This window comes from Hippichthys cyanospilos, chromosome 15 (genome assembly GCF_059441005.1).
Source record: "Hippichthys cyanospilos isolate Australia breed blue-spotted pipefish chromosome 15, RoL_Hcya_1.0, whole genome shotgun sequence".
Taxonomy (NCBI): Eukaryota; Metazoa; Chordata; class Actinopteri; order Syngnathiformes; family Syngnathidae; genus Hippichthys; species Hippichthys cyanospilos.
In genome coordinates, this window is record NC_142383.1 from 16,354,683 (window position 1) to 16,374,521 (window position 19,839).

Consider the following 19,839-nt stretch of genomic DNA (forward strand, 5'->3'; position numbering starts at 1 on the left):
AGGAACTTTTCTTTTCCTTCTACGTTTTGGAAGGATGATTTTCACAATTACACTGGATCAAACCAACACATTATATTTAGGGGTAGAACTAACTTTTCGGTACCTGAGTATCGTCGATGCACGCACGACGGAATACGTGCACAGGTCAAAATAATCCATAAAATAGTGTCAAAAACAAACAAAGTCCATAAAAACTTAACTTTCGGATAAAAAACTAATAAATAACTACAACAAAATTCTTAACCCCTCTCACACAAGGACGTAAACAATACAAACGCAGCAGATGAAAAAGTGTCGTAAATCAAATTCCTATTTACTGTTAAAAGAGCTACGTTTACAAAACGTAAAACATATTGCATTGAAACAATAAATCCCTGACACAAAAATTAGCGTGGAACAACACTTGTCGCGAGAATGAGCAATATATACATCCAAGAACCACCTACGAACGGAAAGGTGAGTGGAGTCAAATCTACAATTTAACCGCATCTACGGCATTTCAACTAAATTACGTTTAACCAATCCATTTCACTGTTCCTTGCAGGTCTTGTTAAAGACCTCCGCGGGTGACATTGACATCGAGCTGTGGTCCAAAGAAGCTCCGAAAGCATGTAGGAACTTTGTGCAGCTGTGCATGGAAGGTAAACCACAAAGTGCCACTTTGCAATCGTCGTTTGCATGAAAAATGCCTTTTACTCTTATTGTGGTCTATAGGTTACTACGATGGGACGATATTCCACAGGGTGGTGCCTGAATTCATCATTCAAGGTGGAGATCCAACTGGGACTGGTACAGGTGGAGAATCCATCTATGGGAGGACATTCAAGGTTGGGATGCTTCCATTCAGTCCATCAAATTCAGAGACGAAGACTTTTACATAAGATAATTCATCATAGCGTCACATGCTCTGCCACTTGATTAAAAACACCATTAATGTTTTTTATTGGAAACATGCAAAGTGTAACTTTGGTTCTCTGCTCCCGCCCTCAGGATGAGTTTCACACCAGACTGCGTTTCAATCGAAGAGGTTTGGTCGCCATGGCCAACGCGGGGACGCATGACAACGGGAGCCAATTTTTCTTCACGTTGGGACGCGCCGACGAGCTTAACAACAAGCACACCATTTTTGCCAAAGTGAGTTTGAAAGGTTTTGTTTTCATTCGTGCAGATGGACATCTGACATGGACAAAACGCCGTTTACAGGTGACTGGAGATACAGTCTATAATATGCTCAGGTTAGCGGATGTGGAATGCGATGAAAATGAAAGGCCTTTGAATCCTCACAAAATAAGAACTGCAGAGGTAAGATGTTCGGCATCTTCAATTCGTCGCGATTCACTCACCTTATCGTCTTGTTTTTTTTTTTTTTTTTTAATAATTCTAGGTTTTGCATTGTCCCTTTGATGACATTGAGCCACGTGAAACAAAGAAAGCAAAGAAGGAAAAAGAAAAGGAAGAAGGAAAGAAATCGCAATCAAAAGCCACAAAGTAAGTCATGATTAGCAATAATTCATACCAGTGTGTTTTTTTTTTCACCTCTGTAAATATCTGTCCATCATTGAAGAAACTTCAGTCTGCTGTCGTTCGGCGAGGAGGCCGAAGAAGATGAGGAGATGGTCAATCAAGCCAGTGAGGTAACAATCGTTTTTTTTTTTAAAGAACCCCGCGTTTCCAAACGGTATTCTGCAATATCTGTTTTCTCCCAGAGCTTGAAAGGAAAGAGCAAAAGCAGCCATGACCTTCTCAAAGATGATCCCAGACTGAGCTCCGTCCCAGCCGTCGAAAAGTAATATTATTCATGAATTTGTGAATTAGGGCCAGACCGATTAATCGTCTAATATTAACTCTTTTTGATATTGGCAAAAATATATATTATTGAACCTGACACAACATAAGTTGTATGTTCAAACAGAGATAGACTCCAAGTGTTCATTCTGTATTTTTTTTTACTCTTGGCCGATAAACGTTTTTATCATTCAGGCCCTAAAAATAAATTCTTGTCATAATTATACTTTAAGTAAGACTTACATGTCATCATATTTCACTTCCCAAGAGGAGAGAAGATACCCGGAGATGAAGCAGAGGTAAGTCGTATTTAACGCGAAAAAAGCTTATGAAATGTCATCCAAACTCATGGTTCCGTTGCTACAGGGAGACGACGAGGGCGAGAAAATGAGCGAGCTGGTCAGAGCCAAGCTGAAGAAAGAAAAAATTGCAGAAAAAGCTAGCGAGCCTCGGGATGAGGAGGAACGGGGGAAGAAGACCAGTCGCAGGTACAATCCACACAACTCTTTATTCAAGTCTTCTGAGGAATTAAAATACGACACATAAAACAAAACAGAATGACGCATCGTATATTTAAACAATCAGAATTATTAAGCACATCTTATTCAAAAACTGGGACTTTTCTACTTGTTACACTTGTACTGTAGGGTAATATCCTACAGGGGGCACTGTTGATCTTCACTTTGCTGAGTGGGCGAAGTAGTTTAGGTTTGATGAAGAGATGGAATGATATGCGATTATTGGTTGTCAAATAGGCTAACTTTCATTAAAAAAAAGGAAAATTGGTCACAAAATATAAAAGAAAACTCCGAACTTATTGGATTAAGTTGAATAGGCTGTTTGCTTCATCTAAAATATTTATCTAGTATTGTGCACAGTGTAATTAAAAAGAATGTAAACTATTCAACTGCGCATCATACATTTATTCTGTAGTACATTGATTGTACTGCTCCTTTTGGTGTGCCCACCTTAGCCACCAGGGGGCAGTAAAGTCTTTTTTGACTACTGTAAGATATTTACATTAAGGGTATTTATAGAGAACACATTTAATATGTCTGTTAATATTGTTTTTATATTATCCTTTACATGTGTTGCGCCAGTGTTTTGATGCTAACTGTTAGCATGTCTATTGTGTTTTACAATATTTGTTAGCATTAGCAGGGCATTTTTAGGGCAAGATACAATTTTGTTAGGTTTACACTGGTCGAAGCCTCGTTTTTGGGGGAAATCAATTATTTTTGAAAGTGAAAAACATGAAAAGGGAGAGCGCTTGGCTGCGCAGGTGCACAAGAGGCGAGATAACTATGAGAGCAAGCGACTGTCGCAACAGGTAGCCCTCTCAGCACGCATCATCGAACCCGCCCCTCTCATTAGTGCTAATGTGATAAACTGTCTGTGTGTGTGTGTGCGCGCGCGCTTGACTGACAGCCAGGCCCGGAGTAGTTTATTAAAAACAAGCACAGATTGTTTTGCTACAAGAACTGTAACCCAACACAGTGGTTTGTCTTGGCAGGGCATCACAGAGCAGGCTGCAAGGTACACTGTTATTCCTGCACAAAGGGGGCATTGTTGTATTGGGGGGGGGGGCGCTTGCGAGGGATGGGGGAGGAGGTCTCTATCACCCCACCATCCCCACCCCGCTTCCGCCATCAACCGCTTTGATTTGATTCAACCATAGCTCATATCCACTGTCAGTTGTTGGTTCAGGTCTCGGGTCTGCCCCATGCTCTTAAATTGAAAGTTGTGCTAACATTTGATAGAACAGAGTGAGCATCCAGAGCCCAGACTCAAATTCAGTCAGCTCTGTAGCAAAAACCTGCTAGATGTTAATTAAATATGTACTGCATACCTGTGTGTGTGTGTGTGTGTGTGTGTGTGTGTGTGTGTGTGTATAAAGTATATAGTGTAAAGTGTACTGCCCCTGTCAGAAGTTTGGAAATATCATCGACATGAGAAATATTACTTGAGTTTTTTGATAAACAAAAAAGATCAAGACAGAATATGTTCTATAATTTAACCCCTGCGGGAAATTTTTATGTGTGACATTAAAAGAAAAGCATACAAATCAAACATCAGGAGGCTAAAATATTGTATAGATTATCCAAATATGTCTACTTTCAATATGCTACGCCGCCGTCACTTCTGAATGCTTGCAAACGGGAGGTTGAAAGGTATATGTCAAGTTTAGCCCAGGTCAGGCTCATTTACTGCCATTCAAAATTGGAAATATTGTCAATTTTAGACATATTGAAAATCCCAAGTTTTATCATGCATTTCCCAAGATTTTTGCATGAATCCTTTTGACAGCAACTCACGAACGGGGTCACAATAGAAATTTTGGGGTTGACACCCCAAAACCACCGGGTGGCGCTAGCGGACAACTTATGGTATTTGCAAGGCTTTCAATGACTTCAATGATTGGCTCAACCTGGACTCCCATAGTGCAAAAATCTTCAAAAGTCATAAAATTGTAATTATGACACAATAAATGTCTCTATTTTAATTTCATCAAAACAGAAATAGACTGCATAGTTACTTTTGCTAGCAATACGTTTTATTATTCATTTAATCCCAAAGACGTAGTTATACGTCTTTAGAAAGCCAAGACATTCAATCCCATGTATTTTCTTTTACTCTTTTTTTGGAGAGCGTTTGAATGAGTTCAAAAGTCTGGCATGATGATGACATTGGGATGTCCCGGATCTTCAACTAAGGCATTAAGTACACATAATAGCAGTGTTCAATTAGGTTTACTTGGGGGACTTTCAACTTTTTTTCCCCCCCATATGTTTTGTGTTCCTGGACCCAAAACCTTTGAGAACCTCCGCTTTAATGTCATGTTACTTTGTTGTATTACATCATCATCAACATACACCAGCCACACGGTCGGTGACGGCACGCCTCGGATCATCTGCATCCAAAGTGGGTCATCAGACATCGCGCGCGGTCCAGCCGGGTCCTCTGCGTCTTCGCCGGCTCGGTTGGACGCCGGCCGACGGGCTCTCGCTCGCTCACTGAGGCCTTGCAGAGCTTCGCCAGTTATGCAGCCCCATTTCGTGTGCGTGCGCGCGCGCGCGTGTGTGGAAAACCACTTGAGATAATCCAGCGCTTGGCTGCGGAGTTGTGTACGTTTTGGGAGCTGCCAGGTTTACAGAACTCTGGCCCAGTGCAGCACATCTGCTCCGCATGGGGCGCTCGCTCCCTGGCCGGCTGCTTGGAAAGGCTTCCAGACAGACATGCAGCCCGAGGGCTTTAAAAAGAAAGAAAAAAAAAAAAGAAACAGCCAAATACCTCATACTGTAGCTTGTACAGGTTTGGCAAATCTGCCGTAGTAGGTGAAAAACCTGCAATATCGAGAGGATGTATGAAAACACACTTTGTCAAATATTCCTTAAAGCCCGTTGCTTGCAAGGTTCTTTAAATTAGAGGTCAAGTGTGCTTGCTTCAAGCTGTTTATTTTCCGTTACCAGTTGATTCTTACTGTAAAACTGACTAGAACAAGATACATGTTATATATAACGACAAACCCTCTCACATTATTTTAGTACTTTACCAAATGTAAAAATCGATACATCGATATCGGTTTTTTGTATTAACACTACCACTCAGTTTGCTTTCATAGAAAACTGTCAAGGATGAAATTCTGAGCTTTTGGGTGTCAAGTCTAGAAACAATTATTTTGATTGATCAAAAATGTCTAACAATTTATTTGGTAATTGATTAGTTGTCAATTTATCGATTTATCCAGTGATTTTCAAATGAGGGTACGCTAAGGTATTTCCAGGGGTATTTAAAATTTGAACAAGGTTTCTGCTGGTATGAGCAGATCTAATTTATTGACAGGAACAATACATTTTTCTTTTTAAATTAAGAGCAGATGAAATGGAACATGAAGCCATTTTTTGCTTGTTACAGTAACTCCTTCACAAAATTTTGAATGCCTTTATTTGTTTAAGCGTTATACGGCCGTGCATCGTCATCACTGACACAATTATCTCGCAAACGAAACAGAAATAAAACAATCTAACATTTTTAGTTGAAAAGTTTATTAAACCAGTTTTCTTTGCATTGTTTAGTGCGTACTTGGCTGAAAAAACCGTTTCACAAGGGGCACATCATTAAAAATGGTTGACAACCACTTCAACTGTTGCACTTCTAGTTTTGAAAAGTATAATGTAAGAAATGTAAGTTGCGTTGAATATTTTGGATTATAGCAAAAGGTGAACCACATTATAGCGGTGGAACGCCGTACTTCTATTATTCCCTATAGGAAGAGCGGTTTTCCCATAGAGGCTGTAAATAAAAACCACACTATAGCTTACTGTATACATTGAGAGCATTTTGCTGACGCTTTGCTGTCTGGTATCATGGCGGTGGCCAGAAAAGGAGGGGGGGGGGGGGGGGGGGGGTTGCGGTGGGAGGGGGCGGCTTGCGGCGGTGGTGGGGGGGGACCTTGCGAGTCAGACGGCGTTGTAAAACAGGGACCCACGGTGGGCTGCGCGTCGGTCTGGATCGCTGTGCCGAGTCATGCAAATTCCTGCGTGGAGGTTTGGAATCCGGCTCGCAGTTCTGCTTGGCCCCGGCCCAAACCCGTGGAGTGCCCCCCCCCCGAGGCGAGTCCGCCCGGCCCGTTGGTCCGCATCACTCGCTGGGTCATTACAGGAGAGCGCCGCCGCCATCCTTGCGGTCTCCCGGCTGCGCGCGGCCACATAGCGAGGTGTTAAGTTTGACTTGTTTTAATATCCCTTTAACTCATTTCAACAGCGGCTTTATTTGAACAGTTGGCCTTCATTTCTCACTCTGGGGCCGTGAAACGAGAATTCGCAGGAGGCCAAAAACGACGCCTGCGCCGATATTCCGGACGAGTTTTTCCGCCGCGGGGCGCGCAGTCGTCGCGCGGCTATTTTAAGTTTTGTAAAACTCCCGTGTCAGCCTCAGACTCCTGCCAGACAGACACCCGGCTCTTCTGGAGGTTCTGAATCACCGGGGAGTTGTTGGGTCGCCGCCAGTCCCCTCATATGCTTTCTTTAACAAAAGTTAATCACCCGCAGCTCTTGCTTTGACTTTCACTGTTTTTTTTTTTCTTCCCTTTTTCATCCTGAGAGGGACAGCAGCTGCGTGGTATCTTGAGAAGATACGGAAGCGGATGCCTTTTAGATCCTCCTCCGGCCCTTTGATTTTTAGAAAGTGGACAGTGCAAATCCGCCATACATTATCTCACATTGTGACTTATTCCTTTAACCCTGTTTATTATATCGGGATATTTATATACCCTAGCGCAGTGGTTCTCACAGTACTTTGAGTAACTCAATCAGTTTTAGTACTTTAACACCATAAGTAACAATCGATTACTTAAGTACTTTTTGCACCTAAAGTAATTAATTACTTTAGGACTTAATTCCATAAAATAAGGCACTTAATTACCCGGGGTAATTAAATACTTGAGTACTTAACTCTTTCAGTGCCATGGACGATAATTCTCATCTTTTAAAATTGTAATCACAATAATAAATAATACAATTCTGGTCGAATACGTTTTTTTATGGGGAGTAGTTGACACCCTTGACTAATACCTAATATAAGCCAATTGAGCACTGTAGTGATAACTTTGACCATTGGATGGCAGTGTTTCCATACATATAACATAGATATGACCTACATGCAATTCTAAGTAACGGTAATCAATCTTTCATATGATACCACCCATATTTACATAGACATTGCGCACATTATTCTGTTGGCCTCGAAGGGTGAGTGAAAATGCGAAATATACTGGCATCAAAAGAGTTAATCACATCACGTAATTGAGTACTTCAGTGCTTAATTTATTTTGTATAGGTGTTTTTAGACAGCTTTGAGTGTATGACTTGAAAAAAAAAGGAAAGCAATGTAAATAAGTACCTGGGACAGAATTGTCTGAATACTTTAAAAAAAAAAAAAAGGAAAATTATGTCATTGGGTTTGAATGAGTTAATTTACTCCTAATCTCAATTTGGATTTCGGTATAATTCACGATTCAGTCACATGAATAACATTTTCAAGTACTACTTTAATGCGCGATTAATTTCATCATCGCTGTCACATAATTACAAAGTACTGGATCAACCACAGCTGGGGGACTTTCCGAAATAAATATGGAACAAATTAATTGTATTTTAAATTGAGTATTTTTTTTTCTCTTCTTCAAATTAATCCAAACATTCACAATAGTGTGATGTCTGCAGAGGAATTCATAGAGCCCCGAGGTGTGTCCAAACAGATGTTGTCAGGGTTTTTCTGGTCCGTTTCTGGCCTCCTTCCCTTTTTTTTATTAGAGCCAATTGTTTGTCCGTCGCCACGGAGATGGATCTTGTTTTGCCTAGAGCGACGTGTCAAGGCAGGACCTCGCTGTCATGCACCCGCGTTAGAAGTCAGCTGCCAGTCGCGGATGACGAGGTCACCATCTTGGCATAAAAAGTAGAAACGCTGACACAGACGACGGCATGAACATATCGTAATACAAAACGAGGATGTAATGGTATCATGTAACAAAGAATAATTGGATCGGAATCATGCTGGCATAATTTTGCAGGTTAAGGATTAAATGGTCTGGAACAAAGAGTACAGGAAGTTACATAGGATCAAAAGAGGGCTTCGTTGTTCACAACAACTATTGTTGAAAAAAATAGAAAATACCTTATAATGGAATCATATCCGCCAAAATTGCCTGCCATAACCCTAGCATCATTTATAGAGCGATTTTGGTGTCATTCTGTTGCTGCATGTGCAAGGATTTTTTTTTTTTCCAGACTTATGCTATGCCCTCTCTTTGAGGCAAGGCATAGCCAAAGACTCTTTTTTTTTTCTATCCTCCATGAGCCCCCCCACCTGAAAGCTTTCAATTTTCTCAAAAGCTGGCATTGCGCCTTATTATCTTGTGCATCTTATACAGTGCATAAACCGCCAGTTTTCAGTTTTGGAGGACGAAAAAATAATTTACTTAATCACCATGTAAATTCTTCATTCATAAATGTATTTTTCACAGTATTTTTTTTTTTTTTAAAACGCCTTGTTTGAAATTTTCATATGTTATATATGCTCCAATTTTGAAGCAATCAAAGCAAAAAAATAAATAAAAAGCAATATTTTATTAAATAAACCCCCAAACTATTTTTAAATCAACAAAAGCAATATTCAACTTGTAAGTCGAGGCATGGCAGCACCCCGAGTGGATGAAGTCGAGCTTACACAAGTTAGCCTTCTAATAGAGGAGGAAGCAGAAGAAGAAGAAAAAAAAAAAAGGGATGCCGGTCTGTAGAAGGTGACGTCAGAAACAAAGGCGATCATTGTTTAGTCTGGAGATGCTTCACATGTTTCTGCTCGGGGGGCCCAGACGCCGCAGCTTACCTGAGCTTTGAGCGAATGGCAGCAGCACAATAAGTGTCAGGCTTAGCAAAACATTATCGCTTCCCAGCAGAACATCTGCAAGCCTGCGTCACGCGGGGCGGCGCGGGCCGACCTGACCGGCGCTTCTCGCCCCGCGGGAACCCCGCTCGCCGGGCCGCCCGCCAAGTGGGTCGGCTCGGCGGGTCAGAGAGGCTGCGTCGCTCCCCCCGGCTCGCCTCTCTTATCCGCTTCGCTCGAAAACTTTATGTAACAAGTCCACGTTTGAAGAGAGGGAGTATAAACAATATTTATTGGCACTCGTACCGAGGTGTCAGGAGTTTAAAGACTCACTCGTATACCGAACGCGGATGACCATTGAGGGCTTTTCCCTCAATACCGCAAACCACTTAAGAGAAAGGAGGAGATGTTACTCATAAATGTGAGACGCGGCGCTCCATAAATAATGTGAATAATGATGATATACGGCGGAAGGTCGTCATGCTGGTCAGCCTCAAATTTGTCGGGATTTAGAGTCAATTTTTCCCATACGGCACACTGGGGCAATACAGTGTTAGTAGTTCCTCGAAGAGGATAAAGAATATATGCCTGTGAGAAATATTGTATACCTAAATCTTTCTATGTCGCTTCACTGTGTTGAAATATCCGTTGCTTTAAGCAGTGGTGCTCAAATGAGGGTACGAGTAAAACGGGTTTCATGAAGACACTTCAGGGTATACGTGAGATGGGTTCTTGCAGGTATCAGCAAATTAATGGTTTGTTTATTCTAACTTTAAACTATTTTAATGCCTCTACAGCTTCTTTGTAATAATTAAGAACAAATGAATTGGATCATTGAAGCCACTCGAAGATGTAGCTATATAGAACACACTGAAAATATCAATAACCTGTGAAATGATTCTGTTCATTCATATTTAATAAGCATTTTGTTGTATATCTGCCGCACAATGACAAGGCATTTTATTCTATTCTGTTTTTTTTTTAACTGCAGCGTATTTTATTCATTGTTAATGGCTGCAGTACTTTTTGTCAAATTAAGAGCAAATTAACTGGAACATGAAGCAGTTTGTCAACTCCAGCTTATTTTTTTCAATGTTGATGGTAAAACTGTTTTGTTTTGTTTTTTCAAATTGAAAATAAATTAATTGGAACATGGAGCATCTTGTATGATGTTCGACATTGTTATCATTAAGCTAAGTAAAATCAACTAAGGCATAAACTCTTTAATTGCGTATTTCTTGTTTAGTTTGACAGTACCATATTTTAGATCACAATTGAACATTTTTAACTTTGCAATTGTTGAAAAAAAGCTATGTTTTATGGAGTTCAGCGCCACCCGCTGGTATGGACACTTCTGCTCAATGGCCTCCTTTAAGCATTTGTATGTTTCTCCCTCTCCAGCGAAGAGTTGCGCAAGGAAGTTCGCCAGTTAAAAAAAGAGCTGAAGGCGTTGAAGCAAAGAGAAGATGGCCCCAAGCCCGCCATGGATGAAGTCGAAGAGGGTATGCGGGCTCTGTTTCTTCACTTTCATTGTTTTTTTTTGTTTTTTTTTTTGTGTGTGTAATATATTGTCCCACTTACTGCAGGGAGGCGCATTTTAACTCTCGCCACTCAACCGGGTGGTCCGCGCCGCATTCTCGGCTAATGGTCACTAAAAGGCAGACGTGCAAGCCGCTTGATTGTGTCAATTAAGTTGCAGACGTCTATTGTTCCCCATTATGAGGTTGTGCATTTTTCTGTTAAAGCTGGCAGAAAATTAGATGGGTGAAAATTGTCCAGCGTTGCTCCGTGCTTATTTTTGTATTTAGGGCTCTCGTGGGTGAAATGTTGCAGTAGCAAGGCGGACAGTTTTCTAAGAAAATATGAAAATGTGTCCCAAAAAAAAGTGTTTACAAAGGTCACTTCAACCAGAGAACAACACAGAAATATTTTAGAAAAACTATCATCTCTAAAACATCTTGTCAAAAACACAAATTAGAGTAGGCAGGTATACCTTTATTATTTCGATTTCTACAGACATATCCCTTTTCTCCAATCGGCTGACAAATTTCAGTCAAAAATATCCACCATTTTTGGAGGGGCAGGCCAAAATTCTGACATGCAAACAGCAATTCATGCCTTATCCAAAATCATTGGTGAAAAATGCAGTAAAAGTTCCCAACATGATTGATTCTAATTTAAAAAATTGCAATGTCTTACATAACGTGAAAATACTTCCCTGGCATTGAATGGGTTAATAACAAGATTAAAATATATATTTAATCATAAAAAAATAATTTGAATCCATCGTCAACATATATTCTCAGTAAGTCACGGTAATATTAGTTGTTCATCGAAGAAGATAAAGAATATATGCCTGTTAGTATTAATAAATTACCTGTCTTTATGTGTTGCTCTACCATTAGTGTTCAAGTAAAGTTTAACCCGGCTACGGGCTTCATGCATCCAGCTTAGCCGCAGGATGGAACGCTTTTTTTTTTTTTTTTCGAAAACGTTCTCGATTTGCTCCACAAAGTTATCTCCATCATGTGGCTTGTAAATATCAGCTGCACGCAGGGACACGACCGTCCCCACCGCTTTCTATGCTGACCTCCGAGCTGCTCACTCCACTCACGGGAGAAGCACTTAACGTTGGCACTTAAATTGTTCGAGGGCCGCAGTAAACGATCACCGTACCACTCATTGTTCCCGAATAAGTCATTGACAAATCATCAGGTCTTTAAAGTGTCAAAAACAACAAAAGAAGTTACAAAATCTCTTCTGCACTCCAAACCCCAAATATTTTATTGAAGCAGCAAAACCAAGCAAACGAGAGCTTGCAACCAAAGGAATGTTTTATATCTTGGCGCAGTTTGCGTTGTAAAGCTCCAGATGGAGCGGACGCGGCTACCCCCTGCGGGCCGAAATATGATGATAATGAGATGCCTAAAATGCAAACAATATTCTCGTTAATTCTGTTGGATGAAAATGAGAGCGCTTAAAAATATATTTGTAGTTAAAAGAAACTACATTTAACGCCAAAATGTACAACCAAAACCCATAATTTTGTCCAATAAAAGTCTGCTAGCTTAATGCTAACATAATTTAAAACGCCATAAACAGGCTAACTTAAATTAAGATAATTATTATACAGTAATTATAAACCTTCTGCAGCTTTACCCAAAATGACCACGACAGTTGGCAACCAATCAAACACTTAGACTGGTGTCAGCTCAAACCCCGCCCACACTGCTTGTTATTTCATCCAATGAAAATCAGCTAGTAAATGCTAACACATAAGGTGAAACTAAACAGACAGGCTAACAGAATTTAGGATAATTACTAATGCAACTTTAACGCAAGTGATTATGACAATTTTCAGCCAATCAAACAGTTGACAGACTCTTATCAGCTCAAACTCCGCCCACATTACACTTAGCTCTACAGACTGTTATATCGTAGAGTCAACTAGCTTAATGCTAACATATAATGTTAAACACCGACAACTGGCTCACAGAAATTAGCATAATTAATTCTGTATAGTTGACTGACTCTCTTCCTACTTTTAATCAAATGATCATGAGAATTTTCAGCCAATCAAATGCTTGACACACTGCTGTAGGATTAAACTCCGCCCACAATACATCAACCTTTTGGGCCGTGTTTATTTGAGGTTTAGCTAACTAATTGATGATGTCAGACACACTAAACACATTTGTTTACAACCACAAATATGTCCGCTAGCGTCTCTTATATAAAGCAACTGTCACATTTTTTATTTATTTATTTTTTGATTGATGATCGAAAGCAAGGATGCGTCACCTCGCTCCCCAAAAAGCCCATGATTATTGCGCAGGCGAACACCTTTTGTCCTATAAAAGCTCCTGGTTGCTACAACACGGGAGGGTCTTTATTCGTTGCTACGACGGAGCCCAAGTAAGGAATGTAGTTAGAAAGGACGTCAAACTTCTAGCTAGTCTTTAGAGACGACAGCCGGAGACGCCGATGCGAGTGCGTCCATGCAACACCTTGGGGCGTCCTCACTCAGCATCCAGGTTGTCAAGGGAGGAGGCGGGTTAGATGACTTATGGGCTTTTGGACTTTTGTTGGTTTTTAAATTTTCGAGTTGTGGGGTTCATTTGTTTAAGTTCATGTTTTTGTTCCCCTCATGTCAGTGTCTAGTCAGTGCGATTGCGTCCAACTGTCCTCATTAGCCTACTTAGATTTTGTCTGCCAATCGGCTCCCTGCTCCTATTGTTTCATGCCCAGGTGTTCCGTGTTCGGCTCGTCAGTTTGAAGTGTATTTAGTTTCCTGTTTCATTTCAGTTCTTGCAGGGTCAGGTTTGCGTCACTTGTTGGTGTCAGTTCCTCGTCATCCTCCCCTCGAGCTTGTTTGTTTGTTTTTTTATGTTGAATTTTTATTTATTTATTTACCACACACTGCCTCCCTACTTCTGGGTCTGCAGCCTCTCTCACCATGTTCCATCATGACAATTAATCACTTCCAAGGATGATTCTGCTTTAAAATCTGACTACGATCAGAGTTTTTATCAGCGTTTCTACTATTCTTAAAAGTCTGACTTTATTCTTCGAATTTTCTGACTTTACAGACTTCTCACTTGACTATCCGAATGCTGTCCCGAGACTAATTCTTGATTTGAAGTCAGAATTCTCACTTTAAAGTCAGAACTCAGACCATACCAGCATTCTAACTGGAGTCAGAAATCATTTTAAAATGAGAATTCTGACTTCACAGTTCTTTGGACTTAGTCAGAATTCGCTGACTAGTCTCTCATTTGTCACAACATTTTTGAGTTTTGAGTCTTCTGAGGATAATTCTAACTTCAAACTCAACATTTATATTAAGGTCCTTGTCAGAATTCATTCATTCAATTCTGACTCTAAATCGAGAATTCTGACTTTGAAGAGAGAACTCTGAAAATAAAGTCAGAATTCCGAGATTGACATGAGAATCCTGGCAACTTTCTTTATTTTTCCTTCACTGGCTCTAATCCTCTTCTGCGCATGCTGTTCATTAGTACAAAAAAAGTCGGAAAAAGCCCTACTCTTTAAAGACGAACTTCTCCCAGCGATTATTTCCGCAATTTCCACTACAACACCCATTTCATAAGTACAAAAACAACAACATTGTATTTTTTTTTCCTCCTCACGAACCGTTGACAGTCCGTTTGAAGTGCCAGAAGTTATTACGTTTGCGTCCTCCAAAAACATGGTTATATTTAACGTCGAAGCAACGCAAGCGCCGCTAGCTCGCCCGGCTGACGTGAAGCTGTCCTCGCTGCGGTTTCTCTTAGTTCATTTGTTTGTTAGCGCGGCAAAACACGAGCATCGCCACAGACGTCTTGTCATGCGCCCGCAGCAAACATCACATCACGCCGCATCCCCAGTCAGCCAGCCAGCCAGACCGTCTGCCGCTCGGTGACCTCACGTCGCGAGTTTCGCACCAGACACCGCCGCGGAAAAGTATTCTCAGCTGCGTCGAGGAGACAACGCTTTCTTGTTGCGTCGCCGCGGACGTATACGACTCCCGAGCCAGTCAGAAAATGTAATTAAAAGCCGCGCTTATGTCAAGTGGTTCAGTCCGGTTCGTCATCGTTCCGATCCGTAACTTCATTTGGATTTGTTTCCATTGTGGAGCTGGGATGGCAAGAGCTATGTAAATAAAAGCACCTTTCACGCAGTTTTTGCAAAATGAAAGGACCTAGAGGATAATAATTGGAACACTTTCCACAATTAAATACGACCTGTGTACAGGGCGCAACCTTAATTTTAGGGTCAAATTCTGACTGTATACCTTAACACACTTAATTGAATCAGCTGGAGAAATCATAAATTATACATGAACAAGGATGTGCTCGGACCTTGGTTCAGTCTGCTCACTTCTTTTATTGAAAATAATGCCATAACAACCTCAGTTCACATGCACTGCTGTTATCTGCAATTGGCACTGGCTGCTAACAGCCAACTGACATCCGCCCAGTAGCTCATCTTGTTACCTCATTTATTTATATACAAGGAGTACATCACTGAAAAAGGTTGAGAACCATTGGTGTAAAGGAGGTATGAATTTCTGTCATCATAAGCTTTTCTCAAGTCGTGTTTACCTGCAAGGAATGCTTAGAAATGCATCAATGATGGAAACTAACACCGACGGCGTTTAGGGTGAGAAATCAACATTATAGCCTAGTTTAAAACCCCCCAGAAGTTTTTCGTGATAGGGCGCCTTTAAGAACCACGCATCACCCAAAAAAGACGCATTTTTTGCCTATCTTCGAAATGTCTTCAAACATAGGTCAGCACGTCAATTCCAGATGAAACTTCTTATACTTCCACCGTCTCCGCCTCTCGCGTTATCGCCAGATCAGCATGACGGCCGGCGTCGCGGCCTGCTTTTTATCTTTTCTCTTTGATCATGTTATCCACATTTTCTGGCTTCACATTTGTCAACATCGGGTAAGATAAGAAGCGCGGGAACAGGTGGGGGGCATTGTTTCTTCCAAGTAAAAGACACAAACATGCCTTTTAAAACCGTGGTACTGATAGTTAAAGTCAAAGCCTTAAAGGGACAATGTGTAATATTCAGACCGTTTTTCATTATCGTAATAACATTTAATGATAACTAGACCGACGATTATATTTAAAACATACTGTTTTTTTTCGTTATCGTTTAATTTATTCCCGCTTAATGAAAAACAGTCTAAATCTTACACATTGTCCCTTTAAGGTATTCGGTTGACTTCAAATTTGACGTTTTCAAGTGTATGTGAATGCGGCCAAAGTGTTAGCCAGGTGTGAAGATCTGACGTGGTTCACGGTTCTTAACACCTGGCCCGTTTGTCCAGAGAGCAAAAAGCCAACCAGCGAGGCCGTCGCCGAGTATCTCGAGGAGAGGAAGAAGTACGAGGAGCAGAGGAAAGATAGGCGCAAGAAAGGCTCAGGCAGAGAGGAACAGGTAAACCGTCAAACTTTCAACGGACTTTGAAAAGCGACCCTCCCGCATTTTCACCTGGATTTCTTCGTTTCCTCACCAGACGATGGAGTTGCTCAACCGTTTCAAGTCCAAGCTGTCAACGGCCATCAGCGAAGCCCCGGAGGAGGAGGAGGACGTAGACGAGCTGGCCGAGGATGACGACTCAGGATGGTGAGTGACCAAATTTTAAAATCGGCAGTGTGAACAAGGAGGGACTCGGACGGTGGTTCAGTCTGCTTGCTTCTTTTATTGAAAATAATGCCCCAGCTAACACGAGCTCCCGTTAGCCGCAACAGGCACTTGCTACTATCATCCAACTGAAGTCTTCTCCTCCACTCGATTGTAACAATGCAGCAATATGTCACCGCAGGATTAAAAATTCGGATTTTTTTTTTTAGACAGGTGACAATACGTTCTGCTAAAAATTAATTGCTGTAACATTTCGACGCAGAAGAAACGGGTAAGGCGTGAAGGTAAGTGGCTCAAAGAGCTTTGAATAGAGTTTTATAACACCTCCTGGATTAGTCCAAATCGCGTGTTGGTTACTTACACCTGCTACCCCCCCAAAAAAAAATCTGCAGCAGCGCATCTCACCTACCACTCGTTTAAATGCGTGCCAAAGTTCAGGGGGTACGTACAGTACGTGCACGCGTCAGCCGGCCGCCGCCAGGAAATGGGTCCTGACGCTGTGTTCTGCTCTCATATTCTGTTTTTCGGCGCGGATCTTAAACGCAAGTCCAGTTTGAAATGAATACCATGTGTGTGAATGAGAGATTTAGAATAACACAATCTGTTGTTGCCATTAGTCTCCAGGAGTGTGTGCGAGCGGAGGGTCGGTGGGGGGGTTTAAAATGAATTTGAGAGAAGCCTTGGTTGGTAGACACCTCGCTGCGCCGGCCCCGCCAGGTATGGCAAGGACCTCTAGGGGGGGGGGGGGGGGGGGGGGGGGGGGGGGGGGGGGGGGGGGGGGGGGGGGGGGGGGGGCGGCTGGCAGCCTAGTGTTCCTGGAAAAACAGCGGTGGGAAGTGTGTGCCACTGCAGGAGCAGCACACTCAGAATGTGGGTTACAACAGGTCAGACACTGGAAGTCAAGTCTGGGACAGAGGAGGTAAACTATTCCATCTGTGTCGGCGCAGACCCCCCCCCCCCCCCCTCCCGCCTCGACGTTTACTCCGCCCCCCCCCTGCCTGAGTGAGCAAGGCCAGAAAAATAAACAGCGGAGGCTTCTGTAACTTTGCATCCCAGCCTCGGTCTCGCCGTAGCCCCTTTCGCGCAGACATCCAGAAGACACAGCCGGGTCGGCGTCGTATGGGAAATGGACAACCCACTCTCACTCCGAAATTCAAGTCCACTCCTCATTGGTGCCCGCGTCATGTAGGAGAAAATGGTGCGTGGAATTTTTAAAATTTGTGGTTTTGGTGAAAACCTTAATTTTTTTCCCCAAACTGCCCTGTTACAGCAACGTCATGGCGTCCACACACATGCCTGCACATTTAGAGATAAGAAAAGCACCAACATATTTTCTACATAATACCGACACTCCCCGATGTAGAATGTTACACCAACACAACAGTAACCTGCCTGATTTTGTTTACTAGTGTAGAGTGCCCCCTGGATGCTAGTAAAATAGCAGTTCAAACTCCAAATCAAAACTTTGACAGTGTGTTCTTTTGTCTCCCTTGTTTCCCGGGAGAGTTGCCCTGATGCCTTGTCAAATAAACTGCAGATACACCTCCCTGGACTATAAATCGCAGGGTACAAAGTGTGAAAAAAATTGCGGCTGATAGACCAAAATTTATGGTTTTATCATTGGTGGACCAACGATAAACTGTGATAAAACAATAGTACACCGTATGCTCCTTTACTACAATCGAGTCAAGAATTCTGGCTCAACTTAAAATGTTGCAATCTGAACTAGCCGTCCCAGACGCTAATATTTACGAAGAGCGCGCTCCCATCCCCATCTTGTCCAGGCTCGGTCACGTGCTGCAGTTTGACGAGCAGTCCCGGAAGGTCAAAGACGCCAACATGCAGGACGAGGACACCTTCGAGATTTACGACCCGCGCAACCCCGTCAACAAGCGTCGGCGGGAGGAGAGCAAAAAGATCATGAGGGAGAAGAAAGCCAAGAGGTGAGGTGAGGTTTGTGAAGCCATCCCCAAAGATCTGGATTCAGGATCGTGACCGTGATGGGACGATTTTGGACTGCCGCTTACGAGTCCATTTGCGTACGACGTTTTTATAACTAAAAGGTTGACAATAAATTTAACAACCTGGAATGATTAGCGATATATTTCTGACTAATCATCACGTTTTGTTCTTTTCTTATGCTTGTGCCCTTGCGATAGATGGCGGGAGGTTCACTGTACTTCTTAAAAAATTGCGAATTTATCCACCGGTGTCCAAACTATGGCCCGGGGACGAAATGTATACGAAATGTATTGTTTTGAAGTGTGAAATACAGAATAAAACTGAATATTACGCTGCGAAAGTTTAGCATTTTTCTCAAATTGGGCAATGAAGTTATAAAATTCGTAGGAAAAAAAAACTGATTTTGACCGTTTGTTATTTTTTTTTTGGGGGGGGGTGGTACATAAAACATAAACATAAAACAACCAAAAATTCGCAAAAAAATACATTGAAAGTGAAAAAACTGAGGTCCCGGACCCCAGGAGGTCCATGAAATAATTTAGGTTATTAATAAAAAAATAAAATACATTTGTGTTAATTTCATTTGAGTTTGTATTACATTGTGAAAGTATTCATGACTGCAATAAAACAGTCAATTCAACCAGTTTAATATATTTCTAAAAAATAATTTTGAAATTTGTCAAAATGTTGTTTGGGGGAAATTGACAATTTGTTATAAGGAGGCAAGAAATTTACAGTTTATTTCGAAACTTCATTATAGCTGAAAAGTAACAAATATACTTGTTGTCAAATTAAATCTCAATGAATAAAAAGGGCACTTTGTTTTGGATTAAATGATTTATTTTTGTTTTGTTTTGTTTCCGCAAACATTTGCAATGGGTGTCCTTGGAAAATTTGCTTTCTAAAAGGGGACCAAAAAATTTGAGAACCCCTGACATAGACAATGTGTAAATACGTGCGCGCCTTATTTTTATTATGTTTAATAAGTTAAAATAAAAAAACGCATATCATGGCGCGTTTCGATTTATTTGTATGCGGACCTCAGAGGAAAAAATTTGGACGCTCCTGAACTAGTCGTCGTATTGCAGCAGATAAGGCCTTTGTCCTGGTCCAGAGCTCCAAGACTTTAGTGGTTTTGGGCGCGTGTGACCAGAAGCTAAGTTTGGCGAGCGTAACGTTTTTTTTCTTTAACCACACTTCTGGGATTATGCTTAAAAATGCATGTGGAACAGGAAGCGGAGTTAATGTTACATTAGCCGCCACTAATCTAAAACAGGTGTCACCGCAGCCCAAGTGCGCGAGTCGCCCAACGTGTCATCGGGGTGTCGTGGGACACGCCCACCCACAGGGCGTGACTAACGCCCGCGACTTTCGGATGGATCTGTCATATCTTCGGTGCGATGTTTCCTCCCGCCGGTTATTTGGGAAAACCGTCACCTTGCGCAATAGAAATAACAGGAAGGACTGCAAATAAGCCACCAAATCACGAAAGTTAGTTAAAACACAGATGTGTTCCTCAAAAAAATTACTCTGAAAGTGAGCGTAAGGAA

The 19,839-nt window shown here is 41.7% G+C and overlaps 1 protein-coding gene across 1 annotated transcript; it reads left to right on the forward strand.

Annotated features, from left to right (window-relative positions):
- Positions 1-118: 118 nt before the first annotated feature.
- Positions 119-18,629, forward strand: cwc27 (CWC27 spliceosome associated cyclophilin). The gene is made up of 14 exons (XM_088435894.1): positions 119-456; positions 545-641; positions 715-827; positions 991-1,134; positions 1,204-1,302; positions 1,385-1,488; positions 1,565-1,634; positions 1,707-1,786; positions 2,054-2,084; positions 2,152-2,273; positions 10,570-10,670; positions 16,011-16,120; positions 16,200-16,309; positions 18,112-18,629. Exons 1-14 carry the CDS (start codon positions 415-417, stop codon positions 18,272-18,274), a joined length of 1,386 nt encoding a protein of 461 aa, XP_088292020.1. The 5' UTR covers positions 119-414; the 3' UTR covers positions 18,275-18,629.
- Positions 18,630-19,839: the final 1,210 nt, after the last annotated feature.

Excerpts from the sequence above, each read along its gene's own strand:
- cwc27 (XM_088435894.1), top strand. The coding sequence starts at position 415 with ATGAGCAATATATACATCCAAGAACCACCTACGAACGGAAAG. Across the intron at positions 457-544 it reads AACCACCTACGAACGGAAAG|GTCTTGTTAAAGACCTCCGC; the intron begins GTGAGTGGAGTC and ends TGTTCCTTGCAG. Across the intron at positions 1,135-1,203 it reads AGCACACCATTTTTGCCAAA|GTGACTGGAGATACAGTCTA; the intron begins GTGAGTTTGAAA and ends CGCCGTTTACAG.